The sequence below is a fragment of the Aaosphaeria arxii genome (genome assembly GCF_010015735.1).
Source record: "Aaosphaeria arxii CBS 175.79 unplaced genomic scaffold BU24scaffold_5, whole genome shotgun sequence".
In the NCBI taxonomy this organism is placed as follows: Eukaryota; Fungi; Ascomycota; class Dothideomycetes; order Pleosporales; genus Aaosphaeria; species Aaosphaeria arxii.
In genome coordinates, this window is record NW_022983478.1 from 1,367,909 (window position 1) to 1,381,392 (window position 13,484).

General features: G+C 50.1%; 4 protein-coding genes across 4 annotated transcripts; 2 read left to right on the plus strand and 2 right to left on the minus strand.

The window, feature by feature from the left end:
- The first annotated feature begins 66 nt into the window (after positions 1-66).
- BU24DRAFT_217788 (uncharacterized protein) lies at positions 67-809 on the plus strand. Its single transcript, XM_033522021.1, has one exon. The coding sequence runs from the start codon at positions 156-158 to the stop codon at positions 669-671; it is 516 nt and encodes a 171-aa protein (XP_033382966.1). The 5' UTR covers positions 67-155; the 3' UTR covers positions 672-809.
- Positions 810-3,585: 2,776 nt separating this feature from the next.
- Positions 3,586-5,220, plus strand: BU24DRAFT_349089 (Pkinase-domain-containing protein; the record flags this gene model as incomplete). The annotated part of the gene is made up of 1 exon (XM_033523589.1): positions 3,586-5,220. The coding sequence occupies one exon, from the start codon at positions 3,586-3,588 to the stop codon at positions 5,218-5,220; it is 1,635 nt and encodes a 544-aa protein (XP_033382967.1).
- A 4,273-nt stretch (positions 5,221-9,493) lies between these two features.
- Positions 9,494-10,680, minus strand: BU24DRAFT_217910 (uncharacterized protein). The gene has a single exon (XM_033522026.1). The coding sequence runs from the start codon at positions 10,394-10,396 to the stop codon at positions 9,542-9,544; it is 855 nt and encodes a 284-aa protein (XP_033382968.1). The 5' UTR covers positions 10,397-10,680; the 3' UTR covers positions 9,494-9,541.
- A 209-nt stretch (positions 10,681-10,889) lies between these two features.
- BU24DRAFT_482135 (alpha/beta-hydrolase) lies at positions 10,890-13,112 on the minus strand (the record flags this gene model as incomplete). The annotated part of the gene is made up of 9 exons (XM_033533225.1): positions 10,890-10,902; positions 10,951-10,957; positions 11,021-11,780; positions 11,830-11,898; positions 11,949-12,068; positions 12,120-12,308; positions 12,370-12,417; positions 12,471-12,863; positions 12,915-13,112. 9 exons carry the CDS (start codon positions 13,110-13,112, stop codon positions 10,890-10,892), a joined length of 1,797 nt encoding a protein of 598 aa, XP_033382969.1.
- Between the last annotated feature and the right edge of the window lie 372 nt (positions 13,113-13,484).

Consider the following 13,484-nt stretch of genomic DNA (forward strand, 5'->3'; position numbering starts at 1 on the left):
CGCCCATCATCTGGCTGTAAGTGAGAGAGAGTAGTGTATGTGATGTGATATGATGTTGGTGCGGGGTGCAAAGGTGTGAAAAAACCCGGAACAGGCGATATATTATCACTGTAAAGTAGGGTAATGGAGGGGGATCCCCATGTCAAAGATCGACCATGTTGATTGCAAGCCTGACAGAACCGACAAACTTGAAGATGGATAGACGACGGCTGGCTGATGGGCGGCGGATCATGGCTGAAAGGTTTGCAGGATTCTTTCCTCCCCTCCTAGGGATCTTGGGGATTCTTGGGAGAGGCGCATCTCGACTCTTCCTTTGGAAGGTCGACGGGACGGGCGTCTGCGCATGCGCAGTGATTACTGGTGGTAGCTATTTCCATTTAGAATGGTATGAATGTCCACGATGTGTGACGAGATCGTGGAGCACAGAGTACGGAGTACCATTTACTACTTGTGCAGTATGGGTAGTGGTGTCGGGGTTTCACCATCCGGGCGTTGGGGCTCCCATGTGGTGGTTGAAGGCGAGTCACCCGCCGCCATTATTGCCGCCGTTATTGTTCATCATCCATTATCCGTTATTCGTCATGCTGTCAATCCTGTCATCAACCTCCATGGAGTTCTTTGAAGTTCGTTTACGAGTGACGATGGATTGGGGTAGAGCCAAGAGCAGGTAAACAAGCAATGAAGGCGGGTCGGATGGTCATATTCCATCATCGTCGTCAGGGCTTCGGCAGTAGTTACTCATACGTACGAGGTGCTATCTGTGATCTGTGTAGTGACGACTTACCCTCGTAACCTGGAGGCGGTCGGGGGGGGGGGGGGGGGGAGGGGAGGGATGGAGGGATAGATGGGGTGCCCGACGTTTCGTCACTTTTCTCGCCTGTGACCCGGTTTGGGGTTGGTGCTGGTACTCCCACTCCCACTCCCATCGCTAACTAGACTCTATTAATGAAGCAAACAACAAGGGCCGTCCGTATTGAATTCCAGTATCAGTAATTCTGACAGTATCGGATCGGTAACAGCGGTAACAGTTACATACAAGTACTTTGTACGGTCTAGGTAGTCCGGCCTTTGATCCTTGACCCTGTCTGTGCGCTCTGCCTTTGCCAATGCCTACCCCAAAGACAGAGAGTTCATTACCACAAGTTATCTAGCAGCCTGGGAGGTATTCAGGTATCTCTGTCCCATGACTATTATTACCTACGAGGTATTGTGCCCTCTGCCGACGGTATCGGTATGATGTATTTCAGGCTACCCCGTCTCCCCCATATCATATTCCATATCCACATCCATAGTTATATGCTACCCTGGTTTGGTTCTTGGTGCCCTTTCTCCAGTAATAATCCTGTGTCAATCCTAGATGACTTACTTAGTCACTGACTGTTCAGTAATAATAGCTCAGTTTGGACAATCCTTCTATCCGTCATGCGGCCATTTGGTCAGTCAGTGGTAGGCGGGAGAGGCGGGAGAAGCGAGAGGCACCTAGGCAGGCAAGCAAGCAATGCCTCTTTTGTCTCTACACTCCCTACACTCCCAACACTCTATTATTACACTTAATAGAGTTAATAGAGTAGAGCATCGATCGTACCCTATGAGCGTAAAAGCGTATGAGCGTATAGTTAACGACATAGATACCTAAGCCATAGGTACGAGTAGAATAAGCGCAGCAACTCCACCCGTCCGTCTACTCTGCCTTGCCCTGCCCTGCCCTGCCTGCCCTGACCCTGCACCTGCACTGCACACACTCAGTAGGGGACTAACTGGTAGTGTAGTTAGTTAGGGCCTATTAACAGCTACCATTCCCGCCTTCTCGCTCTCTCTCAGTCTCTCAATCCCACCTTTTTTCTCTCTCTTCCGCCTTCCCTCCCTCTCCCACTTCCATCACTGACCTACCTCGCTCCCACCCACCCACACCCACACCCACACCCACCTACACACTAAGTTACCACTACCCACTACCCAATACCCAGTAACCACCACCTTTTACCATTCACCACTATTAACTTAACTTACACTTACCACTCTACCACTGACGACCTCTGAGACTACGGGTAGACCCACCATACCTTTTGGTCTTCGCAATTCCATTTCCCTTTTTCCCTTTGCCTTTCCCCTACTATTACCACTCCAATCCTATCCTATCCATCTACTGTTACCATCTACCACTCACTACTCTATCCTACCCTACTTTTTCCTCTTTTGCTTTAACAATCCCCGATTCCCGCCCTCATCCTCCTCTCCCTCTTGTCCCATTATCTTACTCCCTCCCCTCCCCCAATTCCTCTCCCACTACACCAACATACCTACATACCTACCACTACTACCACCACCGCCACTACTACACATTGCACCACTAATCAACACCACCACCACCACCACAACTACTGCAACAACCACCATCGAAACCCTTCACGACTACACACTACAGGATTATTATTTGAAAACAACAAATAACAATCCTCCTCCGCTGCTCACCGGCCCTCAATCGCAGATTCATTTCCATTTCCATTTCCTCGTCGGATGGCTCTCTTGCGCCTGACGTCTTCACATCGAATCGCCGCCGCTGCAGTGCCAGTTTTGCACTGTCGCTCGTGTACCTCCCTCCGATCCTCGTCCTATCACCGCCCGAGTTCCCTGCAAAGAGCTTAGAAAGTTTACAGCATTGGAAATATACCGCATACGGCATACCGCGTAGACACCCTGACCTCCCTCTGTCGTACAGCAACACCAAACGATTTCCCAATAGTCAATAGCCCACTCCGCTCTAGATCGTCACAATCCCGAGAACAGATCAGTTCCCTCCGCTCCTCGCACAAGCCGCACCGCCGATCGCAATCAACCTACTGAACAATTCCCCCGACTTACCCCAAAAGCAGTTCAATTGCCCAGATTATTGCCATGGCTTCTGTAGCTTCCTCCAATACGCCACGATTGGCCACGACCTTCGAGGAAACACATAAATCCGTTCCTGCTCCAGCCCCGGCTGCTCCTGCTTCTTCTGCACCCGAGTGGAAGAGGGATTCGCGCGTCGTCGAATATCAGACTCCCATTCCCGAAGAGGACGAAAGTGTCGGCACAGCAAGTGAGACCACCGAACCTCTCACCCCAAACAGTGACACCGCCTTCTCAAATCCGTTCAAACAGGACGACTCTTCGTCTTCGGACGCTGCACAGAAGAAACCGGACATGAACACACGTCGCTCCATGCTGGACCTTCCCCCCTCTGCCCCACGGGCGGCTCCTTCCCGGTCTTTCACCGACCTGGCACCAACACCCGTCACTCGCGTTCAGTCACACCTCTCAACTACACCCGCACAACCCATCAAAGGCAACCCTGTGACTCGTACCAAGTCCAACACTAAGCTCAGCTCTTCGCCCACCGACCAAAGCCCGGACAAACCAGGACTCACCAAGAGGGTCGGCTCTTTCATGAGGAGTAAACTCCATAGGACGCCCTCCCATAAGGATGGACCCAATAACAGCGGCAGCCCACCCACCGTGAATACGACTCCCGTCACGGATGCAGAGACCAGCTCACCCGTGACTTCCCCTCAGCAGACTGAAAAAGTCATGCAGAGTGAAAAACTCATGGTCAAGACGGGCGTCGATGGCCCCACCGAGGTCTCTTCCCCGACTATCAACATTCCCAAGTACAGGCGACTCAGTTCCTTCTCTCTGTCTGGCCGGAACACCCCAAAGTCTTCTCATAACAACTCTCCTCCTTCGCCAGGATCTCCTTCCAGCACCATCTCGGACGAGGTTGCCCAGCAGAAGCAGGCTTTCGGCCACAAGCATTCTACCTCGTCTACCGCCATTTCCAGCATGAACAAGTCGCGCGGACCCGGAATCACCTGGGCGGGCGGAGGCAAAGACAGCAAGAAGCACTCTCGCTTCTCGCGTAGACGTTCCGCCAGCACAGAAACCGTCCCCAGGATGGAAGGCGACGACAAGACGGTCGGCCTTGTCGACACCTTCTCCAAACCCGCCAACGAAGGTGTGGGAATGAAGGCACGCCGTCTCAGTTTGAGTCTGCCAGACGAGTTCGTCGTCGACTCCTGTGATCTCGACAAGGAGTTCAAGAGCTCGAGTCTGATGCCCGGCAAGCGAGGCAAATGCCTCGGACGAGGTGCCACCGCTGAGGTTCGCATCATGGCCCGCAAGGGTGCCTTCGGACACGAGGATTTGGTCGCCGTCAAGGAGTTCCGAGTCCGCGAGAGGGACGAGGACGAGGAGGACTACATCAAGAAGATCAAGTCCGAGTACAGCATCGCTAAGAGTCTGCATCACCCCAACATCGTCGAGACCGTCCGTCTCTGCACCAACCGCGGCCGATGGAACCACGTAATGGAGTTCTGTGCCCACGGCGAGCTGTTCTCGCTGGTCGAGCGCAAGCTGTTCGCCGCCGGCTCCGAGGGCTACTACTCCCTCCAGGACCGAATGTGCTTCTTCAAGCAGTTGCTCCGCGGAGTGGACTATCTTCACTGCCACGGAATCGCTCACCGCGATATCAAGCTCGAGAATCTCCTCCTCAGCAAGGACGGCTACCTCAAGATCTCTGATTTTGGCGTTGCTGAGGTCTTCAGCGGCGAGCACCCGGGTCTCCGTGCTGCCGGAGGCGAATGCGGAAAGAACATGGGTGAGGTCCGCCTGTCCAACCCTGGTATTTGCGGTAGTTTACCATACATCGCACCCGAAGTCCTGGAGAAGAAGGGAAGCTATGACCCCCGCCCGCTCGATGTCTGGTCCTGCGCCATCGTTTACTTGACCATGACCTTTGGCGGCTGCCCCTGGCAGGCCGCAAAGACAGAGTTCGAGTACTACGCTAGGTTCAAGAAGGGTTGGGACAAGTGGTTGGAGGAGCATCCGGACGGTGAAATCACTGACGGTGCCGATGGCCACCCCAAGTGCGGCCAACTGTTCAGCTTCATCAATCCACCCAACGTCAAGAGGCTGTTGTTGAAGATGCTGCACCCCATCCCGGAGAAGCGCATCACCATTCGCGAGGTCATGAACTCGAATTGCATCAAGAACATTGAATGCTGCTGCCCAGACAGCTACGAAGACCCCGCCTGCTGCATCGACGCGTCCAAAATGAACAGCAAGCAACTGAACAAGGTGACTGCCACGAAGCGTCTCCTTCACCACCACGTTCCCCCGGCGCCTGAGAAGAAGATCGCCAAGGCCTTCCAGCACCGCTTCGACATGGGTGACGGCTGGAGCTGATATCATTGTTATGTTGAATTGTTTATTTTCCATTTTTCCTTTTTCCTTTGTTGGGTCTGCAAGCATTGCTGGCGTTGTTCTGCGAGGTTCCACACAACAAGTGTAGGAAGGACTCTTTGGAGTCTTGCATCCCGACCATATTTTGACGAACTACGATACTTTGGAATTTTCTGCCATACGATTCCATATCACTACGTGCTCGACCAGACAGAGCCCAGATTGCACCGGATATTTCCTTATCAAAACAGGGCGGTCTTACTTGTTCAACTGTTTGTGCATGGCAGAGTGGTGGGCGCGACGAGGTGTACGATGTATTCTTTTACTATCACTATTAATCATTACTGCAGCGCGCATCCACGACGTACTGTGGACTACAATATTCAATATCCATATGATATTCTTCCATCTATCCTGCAAATCCTCCAACATTCATCTGACTTGCGCTCATTGGACGCTCAACTACAGGAACAGAGCGGTCCCTTTCTTAGCAAGAGACCGGCGAGGAAGCGCCGTTGACTTGGTGGGCTAGCAACTAGTCTTGCCTCATATCGATCCCGCTCCGCAAATCCCGCCGGTCGTCCCAGACAATCTCGTCCTCGCGTTCCTTATCTCCATTCGCGAGTACGATTGAATTACGGAATTATCCCGTCGGCTCTGCAATTACCCCTTGCCCTTCCAAGGTCTGCGCATGTCTAACCATCACCTCATCTTTTGTTCACACTAGTGCGCGTGAAACGTTTGTTGACGGGTCGCGATGGGCGAAAGGCGTTGCCTGCATCGCAAAGTAGCGGCAAACGCTGCACACGCTGGTTGAGAGAGAGATGGCTGTCGCGGATCCGAGTCGACCGTACGATAAAGGTCGCCTGCATGCACCCCTTTCGCCTTGCAGCGCATACAAGACAGACATCCATCTATCCGACGATCCAAGGCCGGTGGTGGCCTGTCCACCCAGGAGCTGAGGGTTACACCTACCAACATTCGAGCGCAACCTCACTGCACAGCGCTTAACCACAGCCAGCAGCAGACCCCGTCAGCGGCGCGCTGCTCACGGGCGGGGTGTTCGCTGGGGTAGGATAAGATACGACAGGTGAGGGTAGGGGAGCTGCGCAAGGAAGTCGGGTTGTGAGCGTCGGATAGGCACACGATCCGACTTCCCAACCCTACAAAGTACCACCCAAGCCTTTGTTACCAATTGATATTCGAATTCCGCTCACATCATCTGTCGACAGGCAAGGCTAACGACGTGCGCCCAGGACGCCTCGCAGCCGACGGACCACACTGTGTAAGCACGTCAACGTTCGATAGCGGCTTCTAGAGGGCTTGGCCTGCACCGCGCCGAGGTTTCGCAGAGGCAAATGGCAAAAGTGCGCCACCAAGTCGCCAGTTCGCAAATCGCAAATCGCAGCCCCGTCTGGCACCACGCCCAGCAGAGGAAAAAACACCCCCGGTGCAGTGCCGTCCGGTTCGTCCAGAGGTGTCGTGGTGTGGGAGATTCCATAATACAAGACTTTTAGCATGACGCGCCGCGTGATAACTTAACCTCGAGCGACTGGTGCGCTCCCTCGGGAAGGTGGTAATAATTACTCCGGGCTTTCCTCCTCATGCAAAGCACCATTTCTCCAACCTCAGGCCGATGCGAAGCGAGCGATCTCTCGTGTTTTTTTTTTAATGATCCAATCGTAGCCAAGCAGCAACAAGCAGTGATATCAAAGCAAAGAAGATTTGAATACGGAGCAACGTGTGAAATACTTACGGATAGCGGCCCACTCCGACCTTCCACAGCCCCGACTTCACCCATTTGCGGCGTTCCGCCCGCATCGTCCACAAGGCAGCTAGCTAGCTAAACCAGCCAGTCTCGTTTCATGGAGTGCTTATGATTTCCTCCCGTGGAGGATAGTTGGACGTGGGAAAATAATATCGACGACCACCAAGAACAGGCTTGATGTCTTTCTGTTGAGTTGAATCGAGTGATCATTTGTTTGATTGATTATCTGGATTCTGGAATTATCGGGTGATTTTTTAATATACACACAATTTACACCACTAAGTCTTCCGTTGTTCATTTGTAAGGTGTTGTGGTGTAGTGTTGATGTTGATGTTGATGAGGGGCAGAAACTGTTCTTGGACCCTGGGGTGCCTGATGCAGATACGTCATACGATCCATCTGTGCCATCTTCATGGCGACTTGTCTGCCCCACCACCTACTGTACTGTGGGAGAAATCTTGTGCGTCTGTTTTGTTTGTTTTGCGTGAGTTGAAGCCAATGACGGCAATAGAAGAGATCTATTCCTATAACGAACTTGTGTCCTCATATCCAAATGGTCCAAACATATCTACGTGAGGGAGATGGCATTACCGTTCTCCAAAACGGCACACTTATAAATGGACTATGAATGAAAGTAAAGGGGATTAGGAGAAATCGTTGGCGTTGGTATAATGTAGTCATGTAGTCGTGCTAATTATCCCATACTTCATGTATGTACCACAGGACCGATGTTTGTGCTGCTTCATCTTCGTGGAGTGGATCTGACAATACGTACGGGTATCAGATGCCTTACCATCCACTTTCCCCTAACGTCTCTCTGGTCCTGCCTGCCTATAATTAGAGAAGGAACTATTTATTTATTCATTTTGAGCCAGTGTAATTGGTCGCATGATTCTATTATTCAATAATAATCTACACCCTGCGAATACATGACTACATGAATGCAGTCTATGACTCTCTGTGATATCCTTCAGGGATGAGGCCGAGGAAATGCGATGCGATGCCGAATCTTCCGAGATCTTCAGTTTTGTTTACTGTACAAAAGCTTCTTTAGGAATATATCCTTTCTTTTTTACGTAGAGAGATGCCAAAATAGACAGCGCATATGTAGAAATTACCATAGAACGAACGAATCAGCGAGAGCGAGGGAAGGAAAAACGCGTCTTTCAGTGTCCATGTGTCAGGCTTTCGTCCACCGTATGTGCTGTTACTAATAGGGATCCTGGCGGAGGCTTGGTTTGTATAATTTCTGGCGATTTCTGAATGGGATAGTTCCGTGGAAATACGGAGTACTCGTAGAAGGGATATTTGTTCGACGGAATTTATCTGATCATTACTGGTAGCGGTATCCCGGCATCTTTTTCATCTTCTCTCCGGAGGGTCTGGCAGACCGACTCTACTTCCATGCGAATTTAACATGTTGATTAGACTATTATTCCCCCAAGGCCAACCCCATATTTCTGTTTTGCAAAATCATTCACTCTTACCTCATAAAACATTGGCATTGTCAGACCGCTCAAACCTCCAAGAAATCCAAGACAACTGCATTTACATTCTCCCTCCCTCCGTTCTCGCAAAGAAAAACCCATCTCCACAATTCCCTACCAACCAACCCTTCCCCATAATTTCTTATTTCCCAATCCAGCCATCCCGAAAACGCACAAGCGAATTATGGTTTTCCTCCGGTTCGTACTTGTATGTCATCAACCCGTGACTCGTGACTCGTACGTACCTAGTAGTTGTAACTGCAATCGTCGTCGTCGAGTTCCCTTGACACTTCAACATTGGTCACGACTCACGACGCTCGGCCGAAACAAAACGCGGACATCCCACACGCACACTCCGACGCAGAGCTTGACTCCACTGGACTTTACCATTTGTGTGCGATGCGTACGGTATCCACTTCCACTTAATAGGAATCCCATGCGATAATGCTACGTACTTGTAGGTAGATGCAGGTGCGGATGCAGAGTGAAGACGGTACGCCTCACGATTTTAAAAGGATGCGGTAACTAATCAATGTTTCTTATTTTCCTCCTTTGAAAGAGGAAATGCAATTTCGTCCTCCAAGGACGGAAAAAAACATCTCAAGCTTGGATCAATTGAACGAATGCTAGGGATTGAGGATTGAGGTGAGGGACAGCAGCACACCGCATGTCTGCGGACAGGGAAATGAGGCAGAGAGCAAGCCAAGAGGGAGGGAAAGAAATACCGCGGACGATGTTTGAGGTTTGGATTATCGGTGAATGGTTTTGTTGTGAGTTGTGAATCGTGGTCCAATGGGTGAATTTTGAGGGTTTTTTTTTTCCTGTTGTTTTGGGGATGCAGAGGGATGGATGAGGTGGAAGTTCTCCTGCAGCTTGCATGTAAAAATTCGAAGTACTGTATGTATGTGCAGACTCATCGTGATAGTAAACTCGGACCGTAAACTGTACGGTACCATTTTCGCCATCATACACAGAGAGAGATAAACATCAAAACACCATCCTATTCCACCGTACCCTCACCCCTCCAACCCCATGCCGTCTACCCGCCCTCCCGCTCCCCTACCCTACCCTACCCTTCCCATTCAAGCATCCCGCACACGCCACACAAAAGCTGAACAAGCACGCACAAGCATTTCCCCATTTCGCCCGCATGCGGCGCGTAAGAGCGAAACCGAACTGTCAAGCATCGTCCAAGCAACGTCCAAGCTTTTTTGGTGAGAAAATCCCGCGGGTGTTCAGCTGGGGTTTGTGGCGTTTTGGGTTTTTTGCTTGGTTGCTTTTTGGGGGGTTGATTGAGCGGGGTGGTGGACATGGACATGGATTTGCGAGGGGAGGGCATATCGTGAACGCCCGACCACATTAAACCCCTCGTGAGCATTTCAGCCTGGCTGGTGGGGTTGTGTCCAATTGATTGAGGCGTCAGGAGGGGAGAGAGGGGGTGAGGGACGCCACATGGAGTAGATGTAAGCGTGGAGCTGATGTTTGAATTGATAGATTGGAAGGGGTAGATATGTGGTTGAGTCTGGAATAGCGGTAGATGAGGTGCTGTGCGCGGGTAAAGAAGATGGAGTATTGAGATAGCGTACGTTACATTTACCTTACATGTAGACAGCCTAGAAGACGGGTTTAGAGATCTTGTTGTGTTTTGTAGCGATATGTAGATATCCTTTCGATGTTCTACTTGAACCATAGTTGAACGTACGTTCAGCTCTGTCACACAACATTTCCCTCCCACCACACACCATGCACCCAACCCACACCCATCAACAATCTCTCCCACAAATCTTGTACAACATAAGCAATGCCCCATCAGCACCCCATGACACGCTTCTCCTCTCCCCCATCCCCACGTTTTTCTCCACTCCGTTCCAGAAACCCCTCGTGATGTATGCCGTGCAATCTCACCAACCTCACCTCCAACCATCACCGAACATCACTTCCCTCTTTCGGACCACCAACGCCACGGAACAGGGAATGTACGACCTACCGGAGCCATGGTAGACAGAACTGTCTGTCGTAAGAAGCTCGGGTGGACATACGTGGTGGTGCTGCTTGTGTTACGGTGGGATATTGGGTTGTCGGGTAAAGTGGGTTTTGGGATTGTTGTAGATTGGGGAGCTGTGAGGGGGAAACGTGGAGTCGGGAGTTCCTACTCTAAATAGCCCTAAGAGTAATTACTGTTTAGTTGTATCTGTCCGCCTGAATGTACAAGCTTGTACAAACAGAAAAGTACCGCAATTGCCTTGCAACCTGCATGCAAGAACACCTTCTCATGGGTATTGTAAACATCATCGTCGGGAGTACAATAACTGCTTCCAGCATATTTGCAAGCGTTAGTCGCGTGCACATTCTATTCTCATGCAAGCTGTATCGAAACATGGGTAGGTAGATGATAGGAACTATCTGCTTAGAAACTACTAAGCAAAATAGCTACTGATATAGCATAGCTTATCATGAAGTACTATTTGATACACTTACAGCAAGTCTGACCTTTAGTTATCAATGAATGGTAGAATAATATGACTTCCACTTTTGTCAGATAACCCACAATGTAATTGGACTTTAACATCCTTGTTAACGCTGGTGCTAACATGATCCCCATCGGCTGTCTGTAATGTGCTCTGGTCCACTGGTGGGAATATAGCCGGATCGAGGCCCGAGAATGTTACCCGCAGCCTATCTCCAGCTCGAAACAACATACCCATCGGCGTGATAGGAACCTGGACTGTTTCTATCTGCCCTTCTTTCACTGGTTTTGACTGACTCAAATCCGGTGCCGGAAACCCCGGCCTCGAAATTTCCTCCCTCAATGTCCGGCGAGACAAACGTGCAGACCCGTTAGGTCCTTTATAAAACAGCAGGCCGAGTTCTCTGGAGAGATTCAACATCCGGGCCATGCGAATAAGTCCAGATTGATAAGATCTCTCGTATGGGATCTTGAGTTGCTCGGCAGGGCGATCCGAGCCGTTGGGGAGACGGTCCAGCGAAACAAAGATGTCTGTGTCAGTGCCGTTTTCAACCGACACCTGGAGACAGATTTGAATGGGACCGCAGAATTTGGTGTCTCGCGAAAATGTGTATGTGAGGGACTTGCTGCCCGTTGACGCAACGTATGAGAGTGTGGATTCAACGGGATACGTCTCAGTCAGCGACCCATTCTCCGCATCTAGGAAGAGCTTGAAGGACTTCATTTTCGGCGACGGGAAATCGAGGCACGTAAAGTCAGTTCCCGAGTTGCCTACCGGCTTTGATGTGTCGATGAGCTTTGCTCGCAGACGTGGGGTTGATGGCCAGTCATTTTCGATTCCCTGGCTCAAGATTTAGTATGTTCGATTTTTGATGGAGTATTAAATATACCTTCAGATAGTAGTCGAAATACTTGTGTAGATCAGTTCGATTTTCTTCATTGTAATAATCAGGCCATTCCTAGTCGCGCTGTTATGAGCCAATTCATCCTTGAATATGTTTTTGCTTACCCAAGTATCATGGACTCTCAACCACTTTGGAGATTTCAGATTCACATAACCATGAAAGGTACCGTATGAGTGAATCGGATTGGACCAGCTTGCTGTAACGTAAGCAGGAACATCGATGTTCTTGGAAAATCTATCAGTTTCAGCATGTCGTGGAAGAAAGGCTCTTCATACCTCAATTTTGGCTCTCTTGTCCTCATGATATGCGCCATATTGTAGGGATTTAGTTATCATCTCCACGGTGTTCTCCCAGGAATTTTCTCCTACGTTGACCTGGAGGAGCTGTAGATTGAAGTCCATTGCCGGCTTTGACATGACTCCTCCTAGTGATGTATGACGGAACACGTCTGTGACACCTTCCCACTAGATCACGCTTGTTAGAAATAATGAAGACGCACTAGCTCTTGTTGTTTAGAATACGTACTGGAGAAATGGCAGCAAGGTACTTGGGTCTCTCAGCCGCAATAAACCACTTTTTCAAATTAGCATACTTGCGATACAGCAAAAGACCAATGTCCACAGTACCTGCGATATCGAAAGCCATGAATTTCCCGTCAACCCCACTTTCCCATTGCACCAAGGCTGTGAGCCAATCCAGTCTACGCAATCTGCTCCGTCTCGGCCCTCTTGCGAGCCAAACTGATATATATTGCCCTCGCTCTTGTAAACGCCACGGGGATCAGCATTGACAACCGTGAAGCCATGATACACCCAGTAAGCCGGATCTGGTCCCTCCCATCTCTGAAACTCGGACAGTTTGTGCAGTGGCACTCCCATGCGGAATATAAAATCATCCAAGACTTGATTTCCACGTCCAGGCTCTTTTCCATAGGGCGACCACGCAAGTAACGCGGGGTGTGCAATCGATTCATTGACCGGTCGGTAGACATCGACGTAGATGGTCACGCCGTCCCGTAGCTAATATTCACCGTCAATGATGTAATACAACAACAAGTATCCTCGGCTGACCTTAACGGGCTGATCGCGTTCGAATTTGATGTCACATGGAAGGGGCAGGCAACCAGGTCGACGGACATGGCCAGCTCGTAGGATGGTTGTCTCGGTTTTGAAGCCTCCCCAGCGAGCTTTCGGATGGTCGAGAGGGAGCGCCTTTGGCTGTCTTGCATCACCGAAGGGTATCTGAATACCATCAATCTCTGTGGCCATGGTTATAGAGAGACGAAAAGTAATTACGCTTTAAAGACGAGGTTAGCGCTCTCCTGCTGTCTAAACGGGCGTTCCACATGTTATATGTTATAACCTACCGTCGGTTGCGGTGCTCGGAATTGTCGGTTGTAGTGCTCGGAATTTCCGAACATTGATTATCTGGTAGCCTTGCTCTGATTGGCATTTAGAGACTGGCAGGCAGTACAGCATTAGCGTTGTGTTTGCTACAGTCTCAGCTTCAGACCTGTACTCTAAAATCTCCTCCATCTAAGAGACTAAGAGCCTGGTAGATTATTACTATCTTATACTTGATTATTTAATTATTTAATCTTAATGATTGAATATATAGATATAAAATTATATTCTATAGTT

What these genes read in the sequence shown, in the direction of transcription:
- BU24DRAFT_217788 (XM_033522021.1), top strand. Translation starts at nt 156, where the DNA reads ATGTTGATTGCAAGCCTGACAGAACCGACAAACTTGAAGATGGATAGA.
- BU24DRAFT_217910 (XM_033522026.1), bottom strand. Translation starts at nt 10,396, where the DNA reads ATGGTTGGAGGTGAGGTTGGTGAGATTGCACGGCATACATCACGAGGG.